Source organism: Akebia trifoliata, chromosome 15, assembly GCF_017979445.1.
Source record: "Akebia trifoliata isolate Shusen 1 chromosome 15, ASM1797944v1, whole genome shotgun sequence".
Lineage (NCBI taxonomy): Eukaryota > Viridiplantae > Streptophyta > Magnoliopsida > Ranunculales > Lardizabalaceae > Akebia > Akebia trifoliata.
This window is the reverse complement of record NC_141389.1, coordinates 18,036,880-18,063,195: the sequence shown is the minus strand read 5'-3', so window position 1 is coordinate 18,063,195 and position 26,316 is coordinate 18,036,880. Positions and strand designations below refer to the sequence as shown.

Sequence of the window (26,316 nt, the reverse complement as noted above, 5' to 3'; positions counted from 1 at the left end):
GGGCTGACCAGTGTTGTGAAGAGAGCTTCAGGCAAAAAGGTGAAGGGATCTCTACTCGTTTCTTCTATCCTTTCCTTGAGGTAACTATATAACTTTTTCTTTATTTGAAAATTTTCTGTATTGTACCTCATTTGTCACCCTTTTTTCTTCGACTATTCGCTCATAGGTATTTTTCAGTTTTATCAGTCATGGACCCTTGTTGGTGGGGAAGAGTGTCCTATGGGGCGGGAGTTGGCCGTTAGGCCTAAGAAAACTCAAAAAAGCTTAGGCATGTCTGCAAGATTACATCTTCATCGTTGCTTTCGTTGGGTTGTAAATCGCTCTCTTTTGTTGATCGTTCTGCAAATCCATTCTAGTCATGAGTATCACCTTGTAGCTAAGCAAATAATGTCGCAATATTTGAGGTACCCATACTAAAGTACATGTCTTTTCCAAAAGGAAATATTTTGCCTCATAATCCGTAAAAAAATTATTGAGGTAATCTATCGTCATTTGCTTACAATCAATTTCATCATGCTGCCCCAGTACACACGTCTCAAGTACTAATAGATTAACAATGGTTTGCCTGGAGTAAGAGGAACTAGGACTAGTGAGTTCAAGATGTATTTCTTGATTTTGTTGAATGTTTCCTAGTAGTCCACATTCTATTCTATAGATTCATTCTTTTTGAAAGCTTGAAAACGGATTCATAGATATCAATGAGTTGTGTAATGAACTTGCTAATGTAGTGAATCTTTCCCAAAAAACCTCTTATTTTCTTTTATGTAGTGGGTGTTGGCATCTCGATAATTGCTTTTGTTTTAGCCAGATCTACTTCACTTCCTCTTCTGTTGATAATGAAACCCAATAACTTTTCAAATGTTGCCCCAAATACATACTTTGAAAAATTAAGCCTCAAATTATACTTCCTCAAACGGTAGAAAAAATTTTGTAAATTGACAAGGTGGTTTTCTTTTAAGATAGATTTGGCAATTATATCATCCGCACAAACCTTCATCTTCTTATTGATCACATTGTAGAATAACATTGTCATGGCTCGCAAACAATTCTTGAAGATGGTTGGAACCTCCTATTTGTACAAGGGAACACGACAACACTATCTCCAAGATTCAACCTAGCCTGGACTCGATCATATTCCTCTACAAGTTTGCACTACTTAACGGGAACTTGTACCATGGTTCTTTAGTATGCCCAAGAAAAATGATAAAGAAAATAAGTCTTACAAAAGATTGGAGAGCAAATTGAAAGATGCAGGAATTGTGTGAGATATGTGAGATTGCCAAAACCAATGGGGTTAGGTTTGTATAGTGGTGGAGATGTAGATGGTGTAATATATCACCATTAATTGATATATGCCCTACAAATTCTTCCAACTTAAGTGTATTCTTCCAAATTCATTAATTTAGGATTTATTAAACATGAATGAACATCAATTTATGAACAAACATACCTGTATAAATTTTGAACCATGCACTTAGGTCCATTAATTTGGGATCATGAACTTAGGTTTGGACTAGATACAATGAACCTCTTTGGTTCAAAGTCCACCGCTTGATTGCACTCTCTGTAGCAGAAGTTGAACTCTATCTTGTGGAACTGGTCTACTCTAGCTTTGATGGCCTTGATCAATCTTTCTTCTCTACATGGTGTTTTGCACTCTCCCTTGATGCAGTTTATGGCCAATTTAGAGTCAGATTTCACCTTCAACATCTAAATACTTAGCTCCGAAGCTAATACCATCCCTTTCAGCATAGCTTGTCGCTCGTGGGCCAGCACCAAAGATCCTTGGGATTGCTCAATCATAGCTCTTACAGTATTGCATGAGCTGTCTCTAATGATGGCACCCTCTCCTCCTACATTGCCTCTCAGGGACCCATCTGAGACGAGGACATGGAACTCCATAGGAGGTTTAACCCAGGTGCATCTCACAGGCATTCTAATCTCAAACCATTGACGTGAACTATGTCACGCTACTTGGATGGCAACTCTTAATGCTATTTTGAGTAGAAATTTTCAGTAGTCACGAGGTGGTAGCGCTCTTTGCAATGTTTTGAGTGTTTTTCAAGCATCTCTTCTTGCCAAATGTTCTTTTTGAACTAGGACTTTTTAGTGCATCTTTCTACAATTTTTAAAGGGCCACTCTACACTTACTACAACCCTGCGTTTGACACGGCTTTGAGGTCGTGGTGTGCACTGAACTATAAATGCTTTTCACTCAGGAAAAACATCTATGCTTCTGCACCCACTGCCACGTCACTGCAGTGTTGAACCCACTGTCATAGGAAGTCAGTTTAGCATTACTTCAATTTTTAAATGGGCATGTTCTTTTTTAGCTTCAAGGAAATGATTTTTCCTTCTATTTTCATATTTAACGGTTGTATGTCCCTTAGATACAAGAGAATAGCTATTATCTTCTCTTTCCAAAGAGTGTAACTATATAACTAACTATAGGTCAGGATCCCTTGACTCGTGGAAAAAACACAGGATCCCAACCGTTCAAACACAAAATCCAATGGTTAAGATCTATCCTCAGGACGAGTATCTCCGAGATATGTGTTATCAAGATACACATAAATCTCAACCGTTAAATTTTTTATCTAAACGGTTGGGATCATGTGTTTTCTCATGAATCCACGGATCCCAACCCTAAGTTATAACCAGAATAATAACAATCAGTCGAACAACATATATTCATGTTCTTCTCCCTCCATTTGTCATTCACACCATTTTAAGTATTTTCTCAAAAACAAATTTTATACCTTAAAAGATCAAAAAATACTGTTGAGTTTATCATGATCTTCAGACATGGAAATGATTCTGATTTCAGCTTGACGTAAAGAATGCCTCCTCCATAGACTTGAAAAAGAAATGCATATATTTCCCCACTAGGATTTCAATTAGCAGGAGAAGAAAAGAAAGTATTCAGATTAAGGCTGTGTTTGGATTGAGGGAAGGGGAGGGAAGGGAAACTCATTAAGGGAAGGGAAGGGAAGGGAAGTTTCTCTTCACCCTGTTTGGATTGAAAAAGAAGAGAAGAGAAAAAATCATGTTTCTCCTGTTTGGTTAGGATTCATAAGAGAAGAGAAGAGAAATTATTATTGTTAAATGACTATTATACCCTTCATAATCTAAAAAATAAAATTCTTCTTGTTTAATGATACAAAATATAAATAACCAAACATTCAAGATCAATTTGAGGTACCTTTCGTTTGAATGCGTATAAATGAGAGTTTCTATTGCCACACCCACTTTTACTAAGAACATCTTAAGCAAAAGTTGGTGTGGCAATAGAATCTCTCTAATATAAGGATTTTGTTAATCAAACACACCCTAAATAATTTTCCTTAAAATAGAATAACTCCTTCCATGTATTTTTTTTTTTTTTTGGATTACGACCTCCTTCCATGCATTTCTAGCCACTCGAACAAAATTAATTGATTTGAGGTTAGGATTAAATGCTTTAAGGACCCGTTAAATTTTCCATGCATGACCCATGATTTGGACAATTTAATGTTATGAAAAACACTTTCCTTACTTAGCTTAATAAGATTTTAAGCTTTCCTAAGGGTTGTTTTGCAAAAATGGATTACCACATTGGCAATCCGACACCTCTAGATTTCTTGAAAAAACTCAGATAAAATAAAAAAGAAAGAAATTGGATCTTATGACCACCGAACCTCCAGGTACTCCTAAATTTAAAATTTAAAATGAAAAATAATTTTTTTTTTAAATATTTAATTTATGAAAGCTCATGGAATTTCATCCTCTACATCATCAAAGCATTGGATCATGTTTTTGTTTTATTTTTATGCCACAAGGTGAGCCCAATGACCACCAACAAAGCGTGTACTTAGCTAGACTGATCACAAGATTGGACCTCGTATCCCACATCTTAACGTGAAAGTGGATAGGAATCATAGATGCTTTTTCACTTGTATCTCAAGGAAAGTATCTATGGTTCCCATACACTTTTACATCCGGGTGTTCTTTTAAAAAAAAAAATTAGGTCCCCAACTAGAACTCGCTGGAGTAATACATTTTCACGTTTCAAATCCCTGTATATTATACTTGTATAAAAACAATGATTTTCCATGAAATACTCATGTTTGTTTGATGACATAAATGGGTTAATATGAACATGTTTTTAACAATCAACAAAATTGAAAATTGATTCTATCAATCACTAGTGTTTCATCATGAACTGTCCCACAAATTCATCATCTAACTTCATCTCCTTCTCATCATCATAGTTGTTGTTGATGTTATCAGCCAAAAGGAACTGTACCATAGTGAGGCTAGTGCTTGGCTTCCTAGCAATGAAATCTGCATAGGACAGCGCTTCATGAGAATCCGCTCCACCCATGAAAATAATAGCAACATGGTTCATTGAGGAGGCCAAGGAACGGGGTAGAACATTCATGTGTGGGTTTTGATCAACAAGGATTCCAACCGAACAAGGTGCATTGGCCAGGAGACTAGAATTCACCATGTGAGATGCATTATATTGAGTATAGTCTCTCCATCCTGGCTTGTGGAAGGGAACAATAATGAGTGGTGCCTTTTTTTCTAGTGCAAGTTCACAAATATCACGGTACATCGTGTTGGAAGGAGACACAGCTGTGAATGCCTGAATGCTACCATAGTGATTATGTGTTTGCTCATAGATCTTCAAGGCCTTTACCATGAAGTTGGAGCGGGCATACTGGAAGATTTAAGATGGCTGTCATGAGTTATAAACACGGCATTTGCACCATTGAGTTCAACAAGGTGGAGAGCATACACTGAGATTGGGCTATCTTTGTTTGAATGAGAGACTTGAAGGAAGTTGATGAGTCCAAGGATACTCTCTTGTTCATGAATGCAAGCGACAATCCTGATTTCACAATCTAGCCGAGAATGCTGCACATTCCTACTCCTTTGTCAGTGCTCTTCACTGTTCTATCATCACAATATATGTTCACATTCAGTAACTCCAAAACTGACTTCAGTGTTAGATCCTTCACAAGATGATGATGATGATGATGATGATGTATGTGTCGATCATAGTAACCCATGGAATCGATGGTACCTGATTCACAGCTGGTGGGACCGATGCATGTTCTAATAGCCTTTCAATCTTTCTACAAGAGAAATTGCTCACACCAATGGACTTACATATCCCCATGTCCAAACATTTCTCCATTCCAGCCCAGGTTGACTCCATGTCCAACCCCATTATATTGCATCACTCGGCTTCTCTTTCCACTCCTGCATAAATTGGCCTGTACTTAGTACCACTCGGGCATTATCTATACATACTAAGGAGTTATAAATACTTTGCATTGCTAAGTAATTTCTTCTATATTTTCTTTTTAACATTGGATAGAATAACTTCTAAAAATTAAAGATCATTAGGTGCATAATCTGAGGACAATATAACACTGCTGCAAATGTAGGCGATGGCGTTTGAGTGAAAATAAAAAGAAGCTTCATTTCCATTACAAGATACCAGCATCAGAGTTCTATAGGTGAGCTTACTGACCATTCACACAAACAGGACAGCAAGCATGGCTGGAACCAGCACATGCAGCTGATATGTGATTGGCTAATTAGCCACCAAAAACCATTCAAAACTAGGGCATTCCCATAACATACAACCAGTAAAAATAAAATAATAATCAAAACACAAATACATAGATAAACAACAGGAATAAGGGTACAAAAGCAGAAGTGACACAACATACAAGGAACACTCAAACCCACCAGATCCTCTCACAGACTGAAGACACTTCCATTATGTAGATCAGGCTGGTCATCCCGATCCCCCCTTTCTTCTAGTAACAAAATGCTTATCAAAAGAAATTGCCAAATATATCTTAAACGTGGTAACAAAAAAACATTCAGGCATTGATTGAGAGTGAGAGAGAGTTGACAATGAGACTTCAAGCAACAAAACAATAGAAAATGCATAACCCATAATCATTTTCTATAGTAATTCAACCCTTCAAAATAAAATTTAACAAGAAACATCTAATAGTAAACCACACTCAGATTCTAACAAATCCTCAAAATCATTTAATTCAACCCTTTTTTATAGCAAATTCATGGACACAATGAATAAGAAGAAACATCTAATAGTAAACCACAGAATCAAACAAATCCTAAACAATTTCACACTGGAACAAAAAGTGCTAAAATAGAAATTACCGATCAAGGGAGACACAATGAAGTCAAATCCACCAGAGAGATTGAAATTTAAAACCTGAGGCATGTCATCGTCAAAATCAGTCTCTGTACCACAGTACCGTGAGTCGCTTTTATCTCCTATTCCCTGTCCAAGCGACATCTTTGGTCCAAATCAATGGAAACGAGAGAAAAGAAAATTATTATGCGACAGAATTGAAGAGGAACGGAAGGTTTACTAAGATTAGTTACCTGTATGCATTGCTAGTGTAACACTCGGTTACAAATCCAATAACCAGTCCAGCCCATAGGCCAATGGCAACACAGAAGAACAGTTCCCTGCAATTGGAGTCTCTGTCAACATATTTTATTATTTTGAAACAACCAAAATATATGTAAAAAAAATTGCAAATATCTTGAAAAAGCATGAAGAACAGTTATGGAGCATACCAGTTCTTCACAACCTTCTGGACTCCAAAATTGAAGATTGTGAAGGACGGTGGGAGGGCAACCCAACTAACAAGAGCAATTCCAACAGTCATAAGAGCAGTGGAGATAATGAGTTGCTTCTTCAAAGCAGGCTCAATTTCCTTGATAGCTTTGATTTCAAAGAAATCAGTTGCAAATAGAGTGGTGATTAAGCAAACAAGGATGCCCATGGAGCTGATGAGCAAGGGATAACACATTGCAGTGAACCCAAGGTTGATCCCAAATGAGGAGATGGAGGCAACAACAAGAGCAGCACATGAGGACTCAGCATAAGAGCCAAAAAGATCAGATCCCATCCCAGCAATATCCCCAACATTATCACCAACATTGTCAGCGATCACCTTTAAGAAGAAAGCAAAGATATAATTAGGCCATAATAAACCCTGGACTTAAAAAAAACTAGAGATTCAAAATCCCAAAGGTGTTTGCAGCTCATGCCATGAGGATGGGCTTCCACAAAGCACTCTACACCTTATGTGTCTGTGTGTGAGGCTTTAACCAAGGGGGATGCGTAACACCTTCTATACCATTTCTAATGCCCTGTGTAAGTGGTGTGCACCATACGTTGATATATGTGTGTTTGTGTGGTGGGGATACAAAAGTTGAAATAAATTAAACTTTTTTTAAACTACTACAACCTACCACCAACAACATATGCATGTAAGCTGCATGCCTCTGATACAAAGCATTCATAATGCATAAAAGTGTGAACCATCCACATTTTTCAAAGACTACAACCTTGAGGCAAGCTTCTTTAAAACAGTAGCAGCATCATGCCCCTTTGCCAACCAAGTATAAAAACACCATCAAAGCCCATGAATTTAACAAAGCGTATAGGGATTTATTAACATGCCATTTTATTCATTTGGGGCAGATAAGATAGAATAAAACTGGCTGCCTCAGTGTTGTGTGCACTAGTTTAAGCTCCAAAACTCTATCTAGCCCATGTAAAGCAAACAATAATTAAAATTATGGTAGACTGTTAGTTTGGAACTGATACCACCAGTATGAATCTTAATTCAGGCAACAGAAATGATCGAATGAGAGTTGTGAATTGCGATTGCCCTTATATTGACGTAAGCTGATTTGATCCATATAAAGAGATCATCATCACCATTATTAAACCTTTATCGCCATATGTTTGGTCAAAACAAAGAGTAACTAGTAGTACCCTTATTAAACCTTCACAGAGAGTGAAGAAAGTCAAAAAAAATGGATTGAGGTAGTGAGAACAGACATGAAAACATTTGGGATTTTGGGTTGATGAACATGGAGATTTAGACTGAAATGAATGGGGAAACTAGATTCATTCAACCAACACAAATTTTTTGTGGTGTGTCATTGATGATAAATGATAAGGTTAACATGCTCTGATATTTCTTATAAGCAATGATTACATTCTCCGTTTGTAATTCTATAGAATCAGAAAAAAATTCTTTCCTAATTAAGTTTTTGAGCATAAATTACTTCTTATTATTTTCGACTTCCATCATGTATTTTGCTATACCAAATCAGCATTCTATTTTATTAAGCAAAACCCAAATATCTGATACCAAATCAGTAATTTATTTTATTAAGTAAAACCAAAATATCTAAACTACAAATTCTCAAATCAGCAATCTATTTTATTAAACAAAATCCAAATCTTTGATACCAAATCAACAATCTATTTTATTAAGCAAAACCCAAATCTCTAAACTCTCAACTACAAATTTCCAACCACCAAACACTTTATAAACCTTTAAAATCTACAAAAACACACAAATCTAAATAAAATGACTAAATTTCAAAACTTTCAAGAGCAAATGCAGCAAACCCAAACCATCAAAATGGGGAGAGAGAAAAAAAATCAGAATATTTGCTAATAATACCATTGGTATTTCGGAAAAAATCAGAATAATGAGGAAGAGAGAGAGAATACCTTAGTTCGTCTCCTAGTTGTGGTCGTTTCTAGTCAAGTTCGTCTCCTAGTCGAGGTCGTCGCCTTCGTCCCTTCTCTAGGGTTTCTTTTTCGTCTTCTCTAGATTTCTTCTTCGTCTTCTTCGTCCATTCTCTAGGGTTTCATTGTGTTTTATAATTTAGGGTGTAACTAGTAAAATTTGGGGTGCCAATATCATGTTTCTTTGGAAATTAAGAAAATGTTGAGGACAATTTTGGAAACGAAATTTTGTTCTCTTCCCTTCCCTCCTCGTCACTCCGATTTCGGGGGGAACAAAATCTGGCAATTTTTCCCTTCCCTTCCCTCCATTTTTCTTCTCTTCCCTCCTAACTTAACAATCCAAACAGGAGAAAGGAAGAGAAAACTGCAAATTTTCTCTTCCCTTCCCTCCCCTTCCCTCAATCCAAACACAGCGTAAGAGATTCTCTATATAGTCAGAAACAATCCCTCAAGAACATAATTTGAATGATTTAGTAAGGCAATGTTAAATCTGGAGCATACACAAAGTCAGACAAACCACTCTGTTTGTTAATACACAGAAGGCAGGAACATAGTTCTTACTTCTTATTGTCTATGTAAACAACATTGTTGTGACAGGAAATCGTGAAGAGGAAATTGATTGACTAGAAAAGTATTTAGCTAATGAGTTTGAAATCAAGGACCTCAAACAATTGTAATATTTCCTTAGCATAGAAGTGGCTAGATCTCGTGATTTAGAACTATGGTGATGCCTTCTATGTCAAGAGCCAATACATGCACTCTCCTCACACCTATCATCTAGAAGTGGCATATTTTATCTCAAGGCATCTCAAATCCTCTTCTGGTAGGGGCTGTCATTTAAGAAAAATGAGCACATGAAGATAGAAGCTTTCACTAAATGCAGACTGGGTAGGATCTCTAGATGATAGGAAGTCTACACCAGGATATTGTAACTTGGTAGGTGGTAACTTGGCAATATGGAGAACTAAGAAACAAGACGTTGTAAATCGATCAAATGTAGAGGCTACGTGCACGTCTGTCACTCATGGAGTATGTGAAATTTTATGGTTAAGGACTCTTTTTCAAGAGCTTGGCGTTCCTATGGAAGGTACCATGAGGTTGTACTATGACAATAAAGCAATAATTAGAATTGCACAAAATCTATTTCAACATGATAGAAGAAAGCAAATAGAGGTTGATCGTCATTTTATCAGAGAAAAAATTATGCCTGGTATCGTGTCCACACCATTTGTAAATATAGAATATCACATTCTCACTAAAGGAATTAACAGTCTTCAACTCCATGTTCTTTTAGGCATGGTAGATATCTATGCACCAACTTGAGAGGAAGTGTTGTAAGGGTAGAACAGTCTATTCACTCTTATTATGTATTTATTATTCTTTTTTATTCATTGTATAAGGGTATTTCTATCACCCCAAATATATTCTAATATAAAGAAGTTAATTCTCTAAAGACATGATCATTATTAATGATCTCCACTTTTCTTTTCTCTATTCTCTCTCTTTTCTCTCCCCTTTTCTTCAATCTAGGTTAGGGTTTTAATATTTTCCACTCCAATAACAAATCCATATCTGTTGATAGCTGATGGCAATCATTGCAATTGTTACAAGTGAGGTTGACTTCAAGCTCCAATCATTCAGAAGCAGAAATGTTATACAACATATATGCCTTCAAAAATGGCTGTTGAAGAACTTTAATTTCCATACTAAATGATCTCTCCCATATAGGAAAAAAAATTACAGTTAATGCATTCCTCAGTATGGTGGGGGGCCTGAACCATCTTCCAGCGAAAAAAGAGAAGCATACCTCAAACATTGCTTGCATTATGCAAACACATAAGGTGATTCACTGGACATCATGGTTACTAGCAAGAAGAGCATCTGCCTCAGAGTCCAAGTCATGAGGAAAGAAGACCCTGCAAAACCAATTAGTCTTACTCAAATAAGCTGCACATCTCTACAATGCTAAAAAAAACAACCGCTAAAGGAATTGGATTAGTTGTGATAAAGGATTTGAGGTGAGCAACAAAAAGCATGGTGAAGATCATATGGTCGCTGTCATGGAATTCTGATGAAAGTGGACTTAAATTTGTTATAATTGTTGCCACCAAGTGACTGAATGAGCCAAATTGAATACCACTTTTTTTTTTTTTTTTTTTTTTTTTGTTATTGTTGATTGCTACAAAATTTACTCCACCACTGTGATTTCATTGATGCAGTTGGAGACAACTAAGGGTGTCAATGTATCAGATCAGACCCTACATTCGATCCCTTAAGGTTTCGATCTGTTATCTTATTGAATCAGATCTAGACCAACATGTCCCGATCCAATAAGGATCCAAACTGATAATATGTTAGAAAATATATAAATTGTATTATATAGTTGTTGAGATGTATAATGTTTACTTGATTATATATCCATATATAGGATCAGGTTCAATAGCCAACGAAAAAAACCAATGTTGGTAGCCAACGTTTTGTCCTATATGGGTTAGAAGTTTCGGAATGTGCTGATTTTTTGTGAGGATGATCTCCTCACCATACAGCTCATCCTCACAAAAAATCAGCCCATTCTGAAAACCCTATCAAAAGTGCTTTACAAATTGAAGAATCATGGATGGTTAATTTTTACCTTTAATTTGTAAATCACTTTTGATGGGGTTAGAGGTTTCGCAATGGGCTGATTTTTATGTGAGGATGATCTCCTGACCATAGAAATCATCCTCACAAAAAATCAGCGCATTCCGAAACTTCTAACCCATATAGGATAAAATGTTGGCTGTTGAACCTGACCAACATAAATATATAATTGGGTTTGGCCTGATCTGGACCTAATCCAATTGTTAATGGATTGAATCTGGATCTTAATAGTGAGATCCAATAAAAAAAAAACCCGATCTGATAAGGATCAATCTGATCCAGACCCGATCCATTGACAGTCCTAGAGACAACTGAGGACATAAACATAGGAAGTGCCAAATGACAGTGTTGGACCAGTCAAAACCATCAACTTGAGTTGCATTAAATTCAGAAACTGGTGATTTAACTCATGGTTAAAGGAGAACAAAACTATCTGAAAAGAAAGTAAAGGGAAACCATTTCCAGAAATAGGCAGTTCAACCACCTCGTGAATCTTGCTTAGATTAGATGCGAAAGTCTGCCATAAATGTATTAAAAACTTAAGAGCCCACTTACAGGAATTACCTGCATGTATTGTGGTATATGGTCTTACTCAATTGATTTATGTCACCAATACCTTTACAGCCTGCCACCACCTCAAGAACTTGCCTGGAAAGGATGCCCATGTCATTTTGACCATCACATATTATCAATGAATTAGACGGGAAGAAAATAAAACATAAAGCAAACCTCTTTATACAAATATATGTGAATGAATAGGAAAAAAACGAACAAATAGGCCTCTGGAGTCTTCACCAATTTGAATCTTATGGACAGAAAATTTAGTATCTAGTGTGAGTTCTGCTTACCTTACTAGACAAGGCTCGTTGCGACCTTTAACGATACACTCATGATCGTACTTCTCTTTCTTCTTAGCGGGCCACACAGATTTTACCAAATTAATTCCAGCATGAGTATTCTTGATTTCACAATATGGTGAATCTGTCTCTATCATCATTCTTTCGACAGGAATTCCTCTTACAACATCAAGATTCTCAGCAGTCTTTAGAGAGCAACCATTTATACCTGTTTATCCCCACAATGATGAAGTAAAAAAGTTAAAGGCCTTTGTATCTTAACAGAAAATCAAATTGGAGAAAATGATAATTAGTGTTCAAGAGAGAAAAACCAAATAAAAAATAAACAGAGGAAGTCATTGTGTATGCTGGTTGATTGAGGCAAAAAATAGACTAAAGATTGTATAATACATAAACCAAAGGAAAATCTTTTTTTGTTTCTTTAATCTAAAAATAAAAGAAACCATTCACACCATCTTAATGTTTCAATAGACAGACAATATGCCAAGACCTCAAAGAAAGTTAATAGTTTGGATGGTTACAATCTAATGGTTAGGCTACTAATGGTGTAGCAGATCTCTTTGGCTGATATCCACTCAATGTCTTCCATGTCCTCTAAATATATATAATCATTTCTATTTTTTATTTTATTGGTAATGAATAAAAAAATAATAGATGCTACTAATTTGAAAAAAGGGTGTAACTGATGAAACGGAAACATTGAATCCACCCCAAATGAGCATTCATTCACCTATAAACAGATTACTGAATGATAAGAGCTTATCACGATCTTCTGCAGAACCAGTGAATGAATGGGCAACCCCAGCACTGAACCTGTCAAAAAAGTAGAAGAAATAGGATATGGTCCATCCACAACAACATGATTTATGGTCCAAGCAAGCAAAGGCAACCACTAGACAACAATATGTACTGATGCTCGACTTCCTTCCAGTAATTAGGTGAAGCATCTATATAATAAAACATAATGGTGAGACCCACTCCAACTACAGTTTTGTGGGGTATCCAACTCGGATATAATGGAGTGGTGTCCGCACTATCCCACTTTATTGTCTTTCCTCTTCACCCCTTTCAATTTTATTGTCTTACCTCTCCTCCCCACCCCTCCCCTTTTTCAATAATACATCTCTAACTGTATTATCTTTCCCCTTTTACTTTAACCCCAAAGAGGGGCAAACTCTAGTAGCATTACATGAGATAAAGATGATAGAGGATTTGGTATAAGTAAGAAAATAAAATAAAAAACAAGTCCTTTTTATTCGATAGACAGAAAAAGAAAAGTCCTTCACAAGGATAAGGGAAAATCTAATGTCGAATTAAAACATATATCTACTATCTTTAGACAAAACATTAGAACTTAAGATGCATATGGAAGGTCTAGACCTATGTTTGGGACATATTATGTCAAAAACAACACAATGATTTCTAGAACCATCTGATCCATTACATCATTCTAATTTGTTGAAAAAGAAAAAGAAAGAGGACCAACATCCAGGAAAAAAATCAACAAATCAAATGGAATTTTATCGCTGGTGTATCTCAATTCCTTGCATGTGAACCATGTGCCTTAATATTAATTTATAACTTTGACTTGTAATATTTCATAGCATGATTAATGCGGAACACCAATCAAGTCAGCGGTCAATGGTTCTGACGAAAAAATTTTAATTATTTAGATTTGCACTTAATTGGGTCTAGATTTATCGATTTATCGTTTTATCATTCAGGATTATTTTAAATTGGGTTTTTTTTAGTTTTGATTTGTATTAAGACCTTATTTTTATATTTTTGGACTTATTTTCATGTTTTGTTGGCTCATGATTTTAGTATAATATTTAGGAGTAGTTTGGTAACTTTATAATTTCATTATTTAAGTTTATGAGGGTTAAAAATTAAGAGAGATAAAGTTACGAAATTAGATTATTTATTTGATATTTTAGTTTGATTAGGATTCTTACATTTATTTTCTTTATATAGATTGTATTAGGGTTTTTTAATAAAGAATGATGAAAGAATAAAAAAAAACAATATTGTTTTCTTGTTTTGAATATTAGTGCATTTAATGTGGTTGATGCCATGGAAATCATTGGGGTGATTCCAAGGTAAATATATTGTTCTTTTCTTTCTTTCTTTCTTTCTTTCTTTCTTTAATCTTTTTTTTGTCCACTTAATTTTTACTAAGCGGGGTTAGTGATTAGCGTAAGAAAGGGTTCAAGGGGTTTGACCCTAAGACCTTGGGAACAACCACCACAAGGCATTTACCCTATCCTAGCCCAAATCCAAAACCAAATTCCGTAACCCCCCATTTTTTTTTATCTTCTTCCCTCATCATCCTACATCAATCATTATGGTGAATCTAGCCTACCCATTGACATTGAAAGAAAACTAACGTTAATTAAAAAATCCATCAAGTAGCATCCACTTCTGCAATTTGTAGGGTCTAGTAGACTTACATGTCCTTATTGCGTGCTAGAATGTCACAGAAATCCTCGGTAGCCGCACGCATGTGCAAAAACATAGGTAGCTTCATGGCATCCGCTAATTCAAACTGCTTCTCAAAATATCTAACTTTGAAGATATTAGTGGAAGAAAAAAAGTAAACAAAAATAGAATTTAAAACAAAAAAAAAAATTAAATTAAATTCTCCAAAATAAAATTGACTGGGAGTGATTACTTTTTCTGAATTTCAGATGGGCAAAAGTGAAGTCTGTCGTAGTCCAATCCACATTCACCAATTGCCACTACCTGCATTGCAAAAGTAACAACAATGAGAAAGTTAAGAAACTTATGTTGAAAACAACACGCTTGTATTTCTAGATTTCTCCATCATTCAGCTAAGGTTATTTCAAGGTCCTTCATCTTATTTTGGGATGGAGAACCCCACAACATTAAGATATTGGTGGATACAAAGTTGGTACGTTTCCGGCATCTTACATTGGTTTGCCTACCTTGCAAGAGTACAACTACGGCTATTTGAGACTCAATCAACAAGAGAGTGAGTACGCTTCTATGTTCATGGAATACTAGGATCTTATCCAACTAAGGTGAAATAACTCTCATTAGAAGTGTTCTAATTAGCATTTCCATTTATTTTCTTTCCCCCTTTAGCATGTCCAAGAGTATGAATTCACTTGATGATGTAGGACATCTAAAATTCTAAGTAGTTTTCTAATTCTGTTAGATTTCTATTTCTATTTCTATTTCTATTTCTATTTATGTTCTAGTAGGATTTCTATTTCTACTTCTAGTAAGATTTCTATTTCATAGTTATGTTAAGAGTACATTCCTTGTCAATTTCTAATTTGTTTAAATTCGTTTTTATTATTTAGACTACAATTAGAAGTGCTTAGAAGTCTCCAATTTGAGTTCTAATAGGATTAAGAAGTTAGTATTATGTTATAGATAGGTTAGGAATATTAATTTTTAGTATTTTAGTAGGATTACAAATTGTTATGATGGAGTTATCTATATAAGGAGCTCCAAATCCGAAAAAAATATCAATCAATCAATAATCAATTCAATTATCTTTGCTATTTTAATTACTTTTTTTTTTACTTTATACTTTATTTTATTTCAAGCTATTGCTTGTTTATCAATTGAATCTATTGATTCAAATTGATTTTGAGTGTTCCATTGAACACGATCTATCAAATCTATTGATTCACACGCTTCCGCTACGTCACTTGAATAAGTTTTTCATGATTTTCTATGGAACGATAAACAATGGAATTGAACATTTCATCTTGTCAAATGGAAGACCATTTGTTCCCCTGAAAAGAGCATAGGTATAGGGTTTCATAATTTAGGTCACATGAATTCAAATCTCTAGGAAGATGGATGAGGAGGTTCGGAGTAAACCACGATAGTCCGTGGAAGAGTGTAATTCAATTGAAGTATGAGATCAAAATCATGTGATGGGTAAGTAACAAGGTGAGATTATTATATGAGTATGGGGTTTGGAAAGGTGGAAAGTGTCCTTAATGTTTAACCTTTCCTTAATGTTTACCTCAAATCAGAAGGAGGATTGCTTTCAAAGTGGGAAAAGGAGTCGGGATTTGATATTAGGTGGACCACCAGTGCGTGACTCTCCTCTTAAAGAACAATTTTCTAATCTTTACACCATTTCCTCAAAAGAAGAATTTACCAATACAAAGTTTTATGGTTCAACAAAGACAAAATTTCTTGGTATTTTTGGATTCATGAGGAATATAAATGGCTGGGAGGTTGTGCCAATTGCTAGACGTTTTAACCATTTGTCCTCCACTATTGTCACACCCCTCTTGAAGATGACAATCGGACATGGATGTATAGTCAAGATGATGTTTTCTTACTAAAGACATTTTCCCAATCAATTCCTTCCATTTTAACAATTGATTTTCCAGCTCATGCAATTTTGAATTATCGCATAGCTTTCAAGGTAGAATGTGTTTGGTTGATAGGATTTAGACTGCAGACCATAATGTCATTAGTATCATGAGGCACTTGTTCTTTTAGCGCAAGAAATTTGTGGACATCGGATCATGTTTGTAATGAGAAGAACATAGGTTTGGAGTGGTTGGGTATCCATTGATCATTTTTTCACAATTTTTGCTTCCATCTTTGAATGAGGTCAGTTCTCAGCCTCCTTCCTTCTTTTCTGATAATATTATACTGGTAAAAATAAATAACAGCCCTCCCTTATCCAAGCGTGGGACTGAAATGTGATGCTATAAGTAGCTCCACGCTGTAATAATGGCTAGAAAATCATCATGTAATAAAATTAATGCAACCTATAAAAAAAAACTAAATAAATAAAATTAAAGCCAAAGTCTTCAAGCATATTATGTGATTCTGGTTAGATCATTCAATTGTATAATCCAAAGCTTATCCTTCAAATGGTGCTAAGTATCACATAAGTCATCAGAAATGTAAAATTCTTCTGGTAGTGAACTGTGACATGATAAGAAGGTTACAAGAACAAAACAGTTTCCTTGGCAAGTTAATAAAGTCATCAATGCTTTAGATGCTGTTGTCCTAATCATGGTTTAAAATATTGGAATGTATCGGCCAACATTGACTCTGAAACATTGAATGTTTCGGAAATGTATCGGGTATGTATCGGAATGTATCAGTTTGTATTGAATGTATCGGCCAATACCGTAACGGTTTTTTTATTAACCGAAACATTCAATCGATATAACATTTTAAACCATTGTCATAATTATATAGTTATTGAACAATGTTTGTCATCTACCCCGACCCCCCCCCCCCCCCCCCCCTACACACACATGCGTGGCGACCCATGTCAAATTAACAGTTCGGATGTAAACAATTAACTGGTAGGATCATGGTTTAAAATATCAAATGTATTAGTAGATACATATCGTTATCGACCAAGACCGATAAGAAACATTCGGGAATGTATCGGGTATGTATCAAAATGTATCGTTTTGTATCAACCAATACCGTATCGTTTTTTCATTAACCGAAACATTCAATCGATACGGCATTTTAAACCATGGTCAGGATCATTTGACGCACTAACCTTTGGTCTAGGTGATGTCCTATGTGGAAACCCTTAGATATTTTGATTAGGTCCAAATACCAAGTAGCTAGGGTTTAGAGATGTCCTTTTTTGTCATAGCAGATAGGACCTCAAGATTTAAAATCAGGACACATTTCACCCTACATGGGAACTTGGTCTCTAAGCTGGCAATGATTTTTATAAATTTCTTAAAGGCTTGTTTGGGACCAGCAAGGTAAATGAAATTTAACGTAGAAAACAAACATAGAGGACCACAATCACATACTAAATTTGGATGTCTTGGTATTATTTTGTATGAAAAATTTGAGAAAAACATTAAATTTGTAGACTAGTGTTCTTATTTCAGTTCCATATGTTCAATCCACCTTGAAGTAGTTTTCATGGATCTTCCATGAGATAAGTTACAAAGACAAGTTCCACAAATGTGTCAAGTACTCCTCTGAATCTTGAATTGGTCCACAAGTAGAGCAACACTAAGTTGACATACTCAGTCGATGCAATAGCTTGGTCTTCAAAATGATATGCCCATTCATCAAGTACAGAGAAAATTCAGTATATATGATTAAGAAGCAAAATACACACCTTTCCCTTCTCAACTCCTTCTTTTGTCAACAACACGAGATCCTGGAAGTACTTTTCTGGGTCCCCGCTATCCTCAAATTCCTGAATAAAACAAGAGCAATATACACTAATGTCTGTAATCACATTGCAGATTGTACGCTTATTTTAAAAATAAAAGAAAAAGAAATAAAGGAAAAGAGTGAAAAAATGCGAAGGAAAAAACAACCTTGCATCTGGTTGGATGCACACCAACTGTACAGAAAAGCCTCCCTGCAAATTACAATCAACAAGGAACTACAACTAATAAATGACTGTAGAAGAAAGACTACTAGAAAGACGCATAAAACTAAAGAAGCAAAAAAAAATATTAACCGAAGGCAGAGAATAAACCAAATGGAGAAGGGAGACAAACCATCAGTTTCAGCAATGGCAAGGGCCTCCTTTGACTCCTCAAGAGAACCACCAGTGACCTTGTTCGACAAAGATGCAAAAAATTCATATGATATAAAATCATCGCCGACAGTAACGATTCCATTCTATACAAGTCATGACTCAATGTAGTACTGTTACGACCCCAAAGAGATGAAGGCTGAAAATAACTGTAATTACGACCCCAAAAATATAAGGCAAAAACTTTTTGTATCATTAACACATAGTGCTTTTGGTGTATTGGCAGGCTCTTATCAAATGATATCAGAGCAATACCATCATGATTTAAAATCTCGTTTCGGTTCGATGTTTCAGATTTTTGAAAAACCAAAACGACACCGAAATAAATCTGAAACATTCGAAACATATAATATCTTAAATTAAGTTTTTTTAAAAAGTCTTAGCCCAGTTTAAGGAGATGCAGGAATCTCTTGCAACAATCTCTGCGAAACAAAATGAGTTCCAACATCCATCATAGAAGAATTATGATAGTTTTAATGCAACTACAGTCAAGACAAAGAGATGGATCTAAAGAGCAATATGAGTGACACGTGGGATGTTTTATTCAATAGGCAAAGCAAAAAAAATAAAATTAATTAATAGAAAGAAAATAGAAGTGACCAAGGAGGCCACCAGACAGATCAACAATAAAAAATCTTGTCCAGCGAACAAGAACAAAAAACTCAATATAAGCCTAACAGTTAACAAATCCCATCTAAACAAGAAGTCCTCGAAGAAATTTCCTCTAAAGAACAACTTGCTCCAAAAGAGTATGAGCCCTAAGATTGAGAATAGCACTTCTTGCAAAAAATTCCATTACCAATGAAACATACTAGATAACTCTACTAATTGCTCTCTAAGACTCCTATTACCAATGAAACAGAATGAATAACTTCACAAAAAAAGTCCACAAAGGACGCAGACTTGACCTACTAAACTAAACAACTGACATTTAAACCCCCGCGTAGATGAAAATAATTCATGTGTCATTCCCCTCCTCTTAAGAAACTAGGTCCTCAAGGTTTTGCATAAAGGAATTTCTCCAAAATGTTCTGGTAACGTTCCCATGTTTCAATAACCTCATATGCTCCTTGCCACTTATTCAATTGTCTGTTTCAAGTCTCAAAGGTTTTGCGACTCTCATGTCCAGAATAATGTATTTTTTCTTGAGAAATGATTTTAGCAACTCTGATATCTTCCATAATTTTTTACGAATTTTCAATAGTACCTAGTTAAACCAAGATATTCACGCAAAGCCCTCACAGTATTGGGTTTTGGCCAATTAACCATGCATGAAATTTTATCAGGATCTCCTGCTACCCCGTGCAGTGAAACAACTTGTCCTACATGAGTATTTTATTTGTCCGCACCCAAATCGACACTGAGATTCTTTAGCATATAATTTGCGTTCATGCAACACCCCAATGGCATAAATATGGTCGAAATACCACATTCCTAAGTCCTGGAAGGTTGATGGTGTGTTTGTGTGCTCGATTGGCATGACAAGTAATAGTAGCCTTCATGGATCTGAAATGCCATTTTGGGACATCATCAGGGTGAACACATATTTGACAGTAACCTGAGTATAGAACGGGTTTGGAGAAGACAATAGCTCCATAAAACTCATCAATGACTGAAGTTGGGGATCTTGTCCTCGATTGTCACTTTGATAAGTGTGCAATAATCCACACACATTGTCCAATTTCCATCATGTTTGCACACCATTAGAACAAAAGGAATAAGAACTCTGGCTAGGAAATATGATTCTTGTGTGCAGCATCTCACATGATCTTTTTTCTATTTCGGTCTTCTAAAAATGTGGATACCTATAGAGCGAAACATCCATAGGATGAGTCCTTCACCAAGAGGGATTCTACGATCTTGGGTCGCAAAGGTGGAAGATCATGTGGCTCCTCAAAGACATTTGAAAACTCAATCAAGATCTCCTACAATTGTTTGTTTACAGAGGCTGCAGTCCGGTATCACTAAACAACAGTAAGACAAATCCCTGGTTACCCATCTCACTCAATTTCTTAATTTGCTTCTCATCTAACACCTCCAACCCCTTCATTGATTCCCCTTGAAATCCGTAAGGTTTCCCATTCATATCGAAACTCTAATATGATATTAGAGAGATCACACACGATCAGTCCAATGTGCACAACCAGTGGGCTCCAATAGTTGCGTCACAACCACCAATAGAAAGTAGGTAAATGGCAGTTGTGATGGCTAATCTGGTAGCATTAATGCCATCCCACAAACCTTTCCTTCACTAACAATTTTCTCACCTGTAGCTAACATAACCTCAAACCATTTTCCTTTGATGATATTTAAACCAGCCTAGTATGCAAGCACTGGGTCAAGAAAGTTATGGGTACTGCCAAAGTTAAATAGTACCATTAATATCTTCTTCCCAATCATACCTTTGTTCCTCATCGTTTGAGGTATTACAACCCAGTCAGAGATGCAGAGAGATTTCACTCAGATCATGCAAGGAAATTTCTAGTGAAACCTCCAACTTGTTTGGGTTAAAACTCCGCTCCAAAACTACCACCTTAATCTTCAACACCAAATCCATCTATTAGATAGAGTTCTTGCACCTTACACTGATGGTTAGGTAAGAATTTTTCATCACAATAAAACTTTTAACCTTTCGCCGTGTGCTACATCCCCATTGGAGATACTCTTTTGATGGGAATGATGGAATTTGTCGGTGGGCTAGCAGCACCCACGATAGTCAAACTCCTTATCTACTTTGGATGTTGATGGTCTTGTTCTAAGAACACCCTCTCCTCTTGTAGTCATTCATGCCCAATTCTAGTAGTGAGGGAAGCCAGTTTCAACATTTGCATCATATTTAAGCCCTTCTTTTAGGCCAGCCACAAAGCAACTCACCATAGCTGAGTTGCTCAACCCGTCAGTGCAATTGGCCAAAGTTTCAAAGCTTGTTTGGTGGTCTTCAACACTACACGTTTGGCAAAGCTTGGTTAATAAGGCTATGGGATAATCAAATTTACTTGGAAGCAATTACCAATTTCTAATGGTTGGGTGTTTGATGGAGATGAAGATCTAGATAGATGAATCATTCTGATCAAAACATGGAATAATAAGGGTTTAACTTTCCCCAACATTGATGCGCAGGTAATTTTTTTTTTTTTTTTTTTTTTGGGTTAGGTTCGTATTCAATAATGCTAAAGAGGGAGAACTTACGATAATTCGGTCGACTCCAGCACTCCATGCCCTACTAATAACAGCAGAGATATCTCCTATATGGCATTGCTTTCCATTGTAGATTCCCTTGAACATGTTATCTGTGATTGATTCTCAGAATCTCAGAAATAAAATAATAAATAAATAAATAACAAACAAATAAAAGCAGATATGGAGATACAAATAATTGAGTTCACCAACTGTTTGTTAGATTGCCACACCTGTGAAGTTAACGGCTATATCTGTACGAATTGAAGAGCAATATTGAAAGCGAGGCAGATAGAGAGATGGTAGTTAGATATTTGAAGCTGAGAAAAAGAAGACAAGTGTAAATAAACAAAAAGGGTTGGGAGTTGCAGAGTTACTTGCCTATCATCCTTACAGTCGCCATGGAGAGAGATTTTTGGACTAAAATCAAATGGCGTTGTGCGTACTTGAGACTTGTGAGACACAGGAGAGGTCGGATCGCTCCAACTCCATCGTTTTAAAACTCGGTATTCCGTTTCTCCTATTGAGTTGACTCCCCTCGCCTCTGGGAAAAAATACATGATGTCAAGCGTGTAAATATTTTTTTTTTTTGAAGGTCAACAATTTTAAAGCTCACCCAACAGCTACAGGAGCAAAAGAGCAACCTTGTAAATAGGACTGGCAATCATCCAGCTTTTATCCGATCCGGTCTTAAAAGGTAGGATTTGGATCTACAATTTGAATTTTCGGATTGGATTTGTATTGAATTTTATAAACCCGATAATATTTTTATCAAATTGGGATCAACCTCAATCCAATTTGAAAAAGATCTGATCAGATTTCTCGTACAACTATTTGTAAGATAAAGACAAATCTAACGGCTTATTTTCTCCAACCCACAACCTCTACCTTCCCCAAAACCCATCCTCCCCTACCCACAACCTAAACCTAAACCTCTTCATCTCCCAAATCTTCCCGAGAAGGCTAAAATCCATTGTCATCAACACTCTCTTTAATCTCTTTATTTTCCAAATTGATGTTTTCTTTTTGGGATTTCTTCTCTTATCTCCTATGGAGGGTAATAATGGTACATTATTTAGACCGTGACACCTAGCTAAGTAAGTGGTACTTGGAGCGAGTCAGTAAATCCAATCTTGCCCAACAGCAGGGTAGACAAAATTTGAATCCGATAATTTTTTTATCAAATTCAAATCAACCTCAATCCAATATGAAAAAAATCTGATTGGATTTCTCGTATAGCTATTTGTAAGATAAACACAAATCTAACGGCTTATTTTCTCCAACCCACGACCTCTACATTCCCCAAAACCCATCCTCCCCTACACACAACCTAAACCTAAACCTCTTCATCTCCCAAATCTTCTCGAGAAGGCTAAAATCCATCGTCATCAACACTCTATTTAATCTCTTCATTTCCCAAATTGATGTTTTCATTTTGGGATTTCTTCTCTTATCTTCTGTGGAGGGTAATAATGGTACGTTATTTAGACCGTGACACCTAGCTAAGTAAGTGGTACTTGGAGCGAGTCAGTAAATCCAATCTTGCCCAACAGCAGGGTAGACCAAATTTGAATCCGATAATTTTTTTATCAAATTCAAATCAACCTCAATCCAATATGAAAAAGATCTGATTGGATTTCTCGTATAGCTATTTGTAAGATAAACACAAATCTAACGGCTTATTTTCTCCAACCCACGACCTCTACATTCCCCAAAACCCATCCTCCCCTACACACAACCTAAACCTAAACCTCTTCATCTCCCAAATCTTCTCGAGAAGGCTAAAATCCATCGTCATCAACACTCTATTTAATCTCTTCATTTCCCAAATTGATGTTTTCATTTTGGGATTTCTTCTCTTACCTCTTGTTGAGGGTAATAATGGTACGTTATCTAGACTGTGACACACCTAGCCGAGTAAGTGGTACTTGGAGAGAGTCAATAAATCCAATCCTGCCCAGTAGCAGGATAGATCAAATTTGAATCCGATAATTTGTTTTATCAAATTCGGATCAACCTCAATCCAATATGAAAAAGATCTGATTGGATTTCTTGTATAGCTATTTGTAAGATAAACACAAATCTAACGGCTTATTTTCTCCAACCCACGACCTCTACCTTCCACAAAACCCATCCTCCCCTACCCACAACCTAAACCTAAACCTAAACCTCTCCATCTCCCAAATCTTCCTGAGAAGGCTAAAATCCTTCATTATCAACACTTTCTTTAATCTCTTCATTTCCCAAATTTATGTTTTCTTTTTGGGATTTCTTCTTTTACTTCCTGTGGAGGGTAATAATGGTACGTTATCTAGACCGTGACACCTAGCCGAGTAAGTGGTACTTGGAGCGAGTTAGTAAATCCAATCCTGCCCAGCAATAAGGTAGACCAAGGTAGTAGCGTCTAGTTTAACCGATAGAGCAGGACAGCATAAGGGGAGACCCGACCTACTTAGTAGGGTAAGCCTAATTCGACCATTTGCATAATTTTATATTACGCATGTCAAGTTCGGAAATCTCAGAAGAGATTTCTCAAGAATCTTGGACTCAATCTCAGATATTCAAATTCCATTTAGGATCCTTACAATCAGATTAAAGGGAAAAAAAATCTTAATTTGAAAGAAGAACCTATAAATAGAGAAATCAATGAAGGAAAAATGATCTTTTTGGTCGGGAGGACAAAGACTAAAATTGTTTTTTTTTAATATTGTGATCTTTGCAACTCTAATTTGGGTGTCGAAGGATTATTTGGTAGGTACCACACTGATGATTACAGGAGGGATTAGGAGCTACTTTAGATCAGTAGAGCAGAGTCAATTAAGGTAAAACTCGATTTCGTTTCTACAAATTTTGCATCGTCCATAGGAATTGCTATAGCAAATTGATTTCAGTCGAAACAATGGTGGTGGCGCCATCCTTGAGTTCTTTTTCCTTGTTCCTATCCAAGGGTGGTGGATCAAAATTCACCTCCTCAAGTGACAGGGTGGTCTCCCTCACATGGACTTTTGCATAAAAAGAAATAGAGTAGGAGTAGAGAAAAGGGTCTTATGGCTTGAGATCCACTATTTTACAATATAATTAAGGGCTACAAAATTAATAAATTAAAGACTTACAATGAGAAAGCTAGAAATTTAGTAAGAAATATCAAATAAAATTCCTTGAGTCTTTATAGATTTTAACAGATTTTCTACACTATTATTCTTAAAAAAGCCAAGCCAAGCCAAAAAGGAGCCAAAAATCTGAAAAAGGCAAAAAAGTCCCTTAGCACTGCTCAAGACCTCCCTATTTATAGAATTATAGGGAGGTTCTATTACAAAATGTCTTAGAAAAATACCAAAATGTCCCTAAAAAATTGTTATGGACAAAGTAAATGCCCATTCGCTATCAACAAAATGTTTATTTTTTATGTTGCTTTTTCTCTTGTGGATACCCAATCTTCTGTTCTTTTATTCTTCTTTCCTTTATTACCCTTACTCCAATGTTTGTCCAAGTTTGTGTCTAATTCAGACGCCAAATTGGATGGGACCAAAATACTATACAACACCAACAAGGACAAGAAAGTCAATAACTTCGTGATACAATTATTTATCGAAGAGAATGTAGATAATTATTACTAAGTTAGGGATACTTTTGTATTTACCCATATCTGCAAAAGGAAAAAAAATGGGATTAAGAAACACAAAAAGTATGAAAACAAGGTCAAATGAAGTTTACTAAGAGAACTCACTTGTTGTTTGAAGGAGTTGAATGTGAGAGGGGGGACGTCGTCCCCTGGCGTAGTTTCCTACCGACTGGTCAACATTATGGGAAATAAAAATCAATCATTATCCAAGTTCGATGGCTCGAACAAGGATGGTTTCCCCCTCCTCCAAGGAGAATTAGGCTCTGATATAGAGGAGCCCAAGTTGTAGGCCTTCCTCCAACCAAGCATTCATTTGTTTGATGGCATAGATGAGATGGTAAAAATTATCATTCATTTGCCCTGGAGCTTTTCTATAAAATTTCAAAACCTCCCGAGTCAATCTTAGAAAGACTCAGAGCCTAGCCTTGAACTGCCCCCAATACACCATAGTAGCATTACAAGGGGATCTCTTAAGAAGTTGAGAGCTCCTTCGAATAAGAGGTTCCCACATTGGCAAAAGCTTCCCGGATTTTAGACAAAGGAGGACAAGAGGGATCGTAGGACTTCCCTTTGGTTATTAAAAAACAAAGAAGAAGAAGAAGAGCTTGAGGAGAGGGGGGGGGGGGGGGTGAGTGTCAACAAGGCTATGACATTTGAGAACTCTTCAATAGTAAAAAGACTTCACAAGTTGCAGCGGGCACCGAGCAAAGAAATGAACTTGCAAGTATGGTCATAGAGAAAGAAAGAAAAAGAGAAAAGAAGGAGAGTGAAGAAGAAGAGAGCAAGAAATCATGAAGAGAAAATGTAAAGAAGGAAGGGGTATTTATGGATCCATGGATCATCTAGATGTGCGTCAAGAGAGAGGCTAGGATTGCTTTGAGGATTGATGCAATAATGG

General features: G+C 36.1%; 3 protein-coding genes and 1 long non-coding RNA gene across 7 annotated transcripts; all 4 read right to left on the bottom strand.

Annotated features, from left to right (window-relative positions):
* Positions 1 to 4,020: 4,020 nt before the first annotated feature.
* LOC147384468 (pyrophosphate-energized vacuolar membrane proton pump 1-like) lies at positions 4,021 to 10,010 on the bottom strand. Its single transcript, XM_086425187.1, has 4 exons — positions 8,573 to 10,010; positions 6,613 to 6,992; positions 6,415 to 6,501; positions 4,021 to 6,310 (listed from the first exon to the last, which is right to left on the bottom strand). The coding sequence occupies exons 2-4, from the start codon at positions 6,945 to 6,947 to the stop codon at positions 6,304 to 6,306; spliced, it is 429 nt and encodes a 142-aa protein (XP_086281313.1). The 5' UTR covers positions 6,948 to 6,992; positions 8,573 to 10,010; the 3' UTR covers positions 4,021 to 6,303.
* LOC147384469 (cation/H(+) antiporter 15-like) lies at positions 4,184 to 5,215 on the bottom strand. The gene is made up of 2 exons (XM_086424942.1): positions 5,069 to 5,215; positions 4,184 to 4,702 (listed from the first exon to the last, which is right to left on the bottom strand). Exons 1-2 carry the CDS (start codon positions 5,213 to 5,215, stop codon positions 4,184 to 4,186), a joined length of 666 nt encoding a protein of 221 aa, XP_086281068.1.
* A 151-nt stretch (positions 10,011 to 10,161) lies between the features above and the next one.
* On the bottom strand, positions 10,162 to 22,571 carry LOC147384467 (uncharacterized). 4 transcript variants are annotated; one of them, XM_086425184.1, is made up of 13 exons: positions 22,441 to 22,571; positions 22,178 to 22,340; positions 21,990 to 22,050; positions 21,809 to 21,909; positions 18,582 to 18,639; positions 18,396 to 18,439; positions 18,191 to 18,271; positions 14,759 to 14,829; positions 14,538 to 14,648; positions 12,818 to 12,900; positions 12,079 to 12,295; positions 11,795 to 11,878; positions 10,162 to 10,506 (listed from the first exon to the last, which is right to left on the bottom strand). In XM_086425184.1, the coding sequence occupies exons 4-13, from the start codon at positions 21,902 to 21,904 to the stop codon at positions 10,437 to 10,439; spliced, it is 915 nt and encodes a 304-aa protein (XP_086281310.1). In that variant the 5' UTR covers positions 21,905 to 21,909; positions 21,990 to 22,050; positions 22,178 to 22,340; positions 22,441 to 22,571; the 3' UTR covers positions 10,162 to 10,436. The 4 variants fall into 4 exon arrangements, with proteins under 4 accessions (XP_086281310.1, XP_086281308.1, XP_086281312.1 ...); XM_086425182.1 differs by having other exon boundaries at positions 22,030 to 22,050; XM_086425186.1 differs by lacking the exons at positions 22,178 to 22,340; positions 22,441 to 22,571 and adding an exon at positions 21,494 to 21,563 and having other exon boundaries at positions 22,030 to 22,050.
* Positions 22,572 to 24,942: 2,371 nt separating this feature from the next.
* On the bottom strand, positions 24,943 to 26,191 carry LOC147384466 (uncharacterized). The gene is made up of 2 exons (XR_015172941.1): positions 25,524 to 26,191; positions 24,943 to 25,442 (listed from the first exon to the last, which is right to left on the bottom strand). It is a non-coding gene; the product is annotated as an uncharacterized LOC147384466 (long non-coding RNA).
* Positions 26,192 to 26,316: the final 125 nt, after the last annotated feature.

What these genes read in the sequence shown, in the direction of transcription:
- LOC147384469 (XM_086424942.1), bottom strand. Translation starts at nt 5,215, where the DNA reads ATGGGGTTGGACATGGAGTCAACCTGGGCTGGAATGGAGAAATGTTTG. An exon ending in TCCCACCAGCTGTGAATCAG is followed by an intron (nt 4,703 to 5,068) that starts GTACCATCGATT and finishes TAAATCTTCCAG; the next exon opens with TATGCCCGCTCCAACTTCAT.
- LOC147384468 (XM_086425187.1), bottom strand. Translation starts at nt 6,947, where the DNA reads ATGGGATCTGATCTTTTTGGCTCTTATGCTGAGTCCTCATGTGCTGCT. An exon ending in CAGAAGGTTGTGAAGAACTG is followed by an intron (nt 6,502 to 6,612) that starts GTATGCTCCATA and finishes CTCCAATTGCAG; the next exon opens with GGAACTGTTCTTCTGTGTTG.
- LOC147384467 (XM_086425182.1), bottom strand. Translation starts at nt 22,199, where the DNA reads ATGGCGACTGTAAGGATGATAG. An exon ending in GGCGACTGTAAGGATGATAG is followed by an intron (nt 22,051 to 22,177) that starts GCAAGTAACTCT and finishes CAATTCGTACAG; the next exon opens with ATATAGCCGTTAACTTCACA. An exon ending in CTAGCACGCAATAAGGACAT is followed by an intron (nt 12,901 to 14,537) that starts GTAAGTCTACTA and finishes CTTTTTTGACAG; the next exon opens with GTTCAGTGCTGGGGTTGCCC.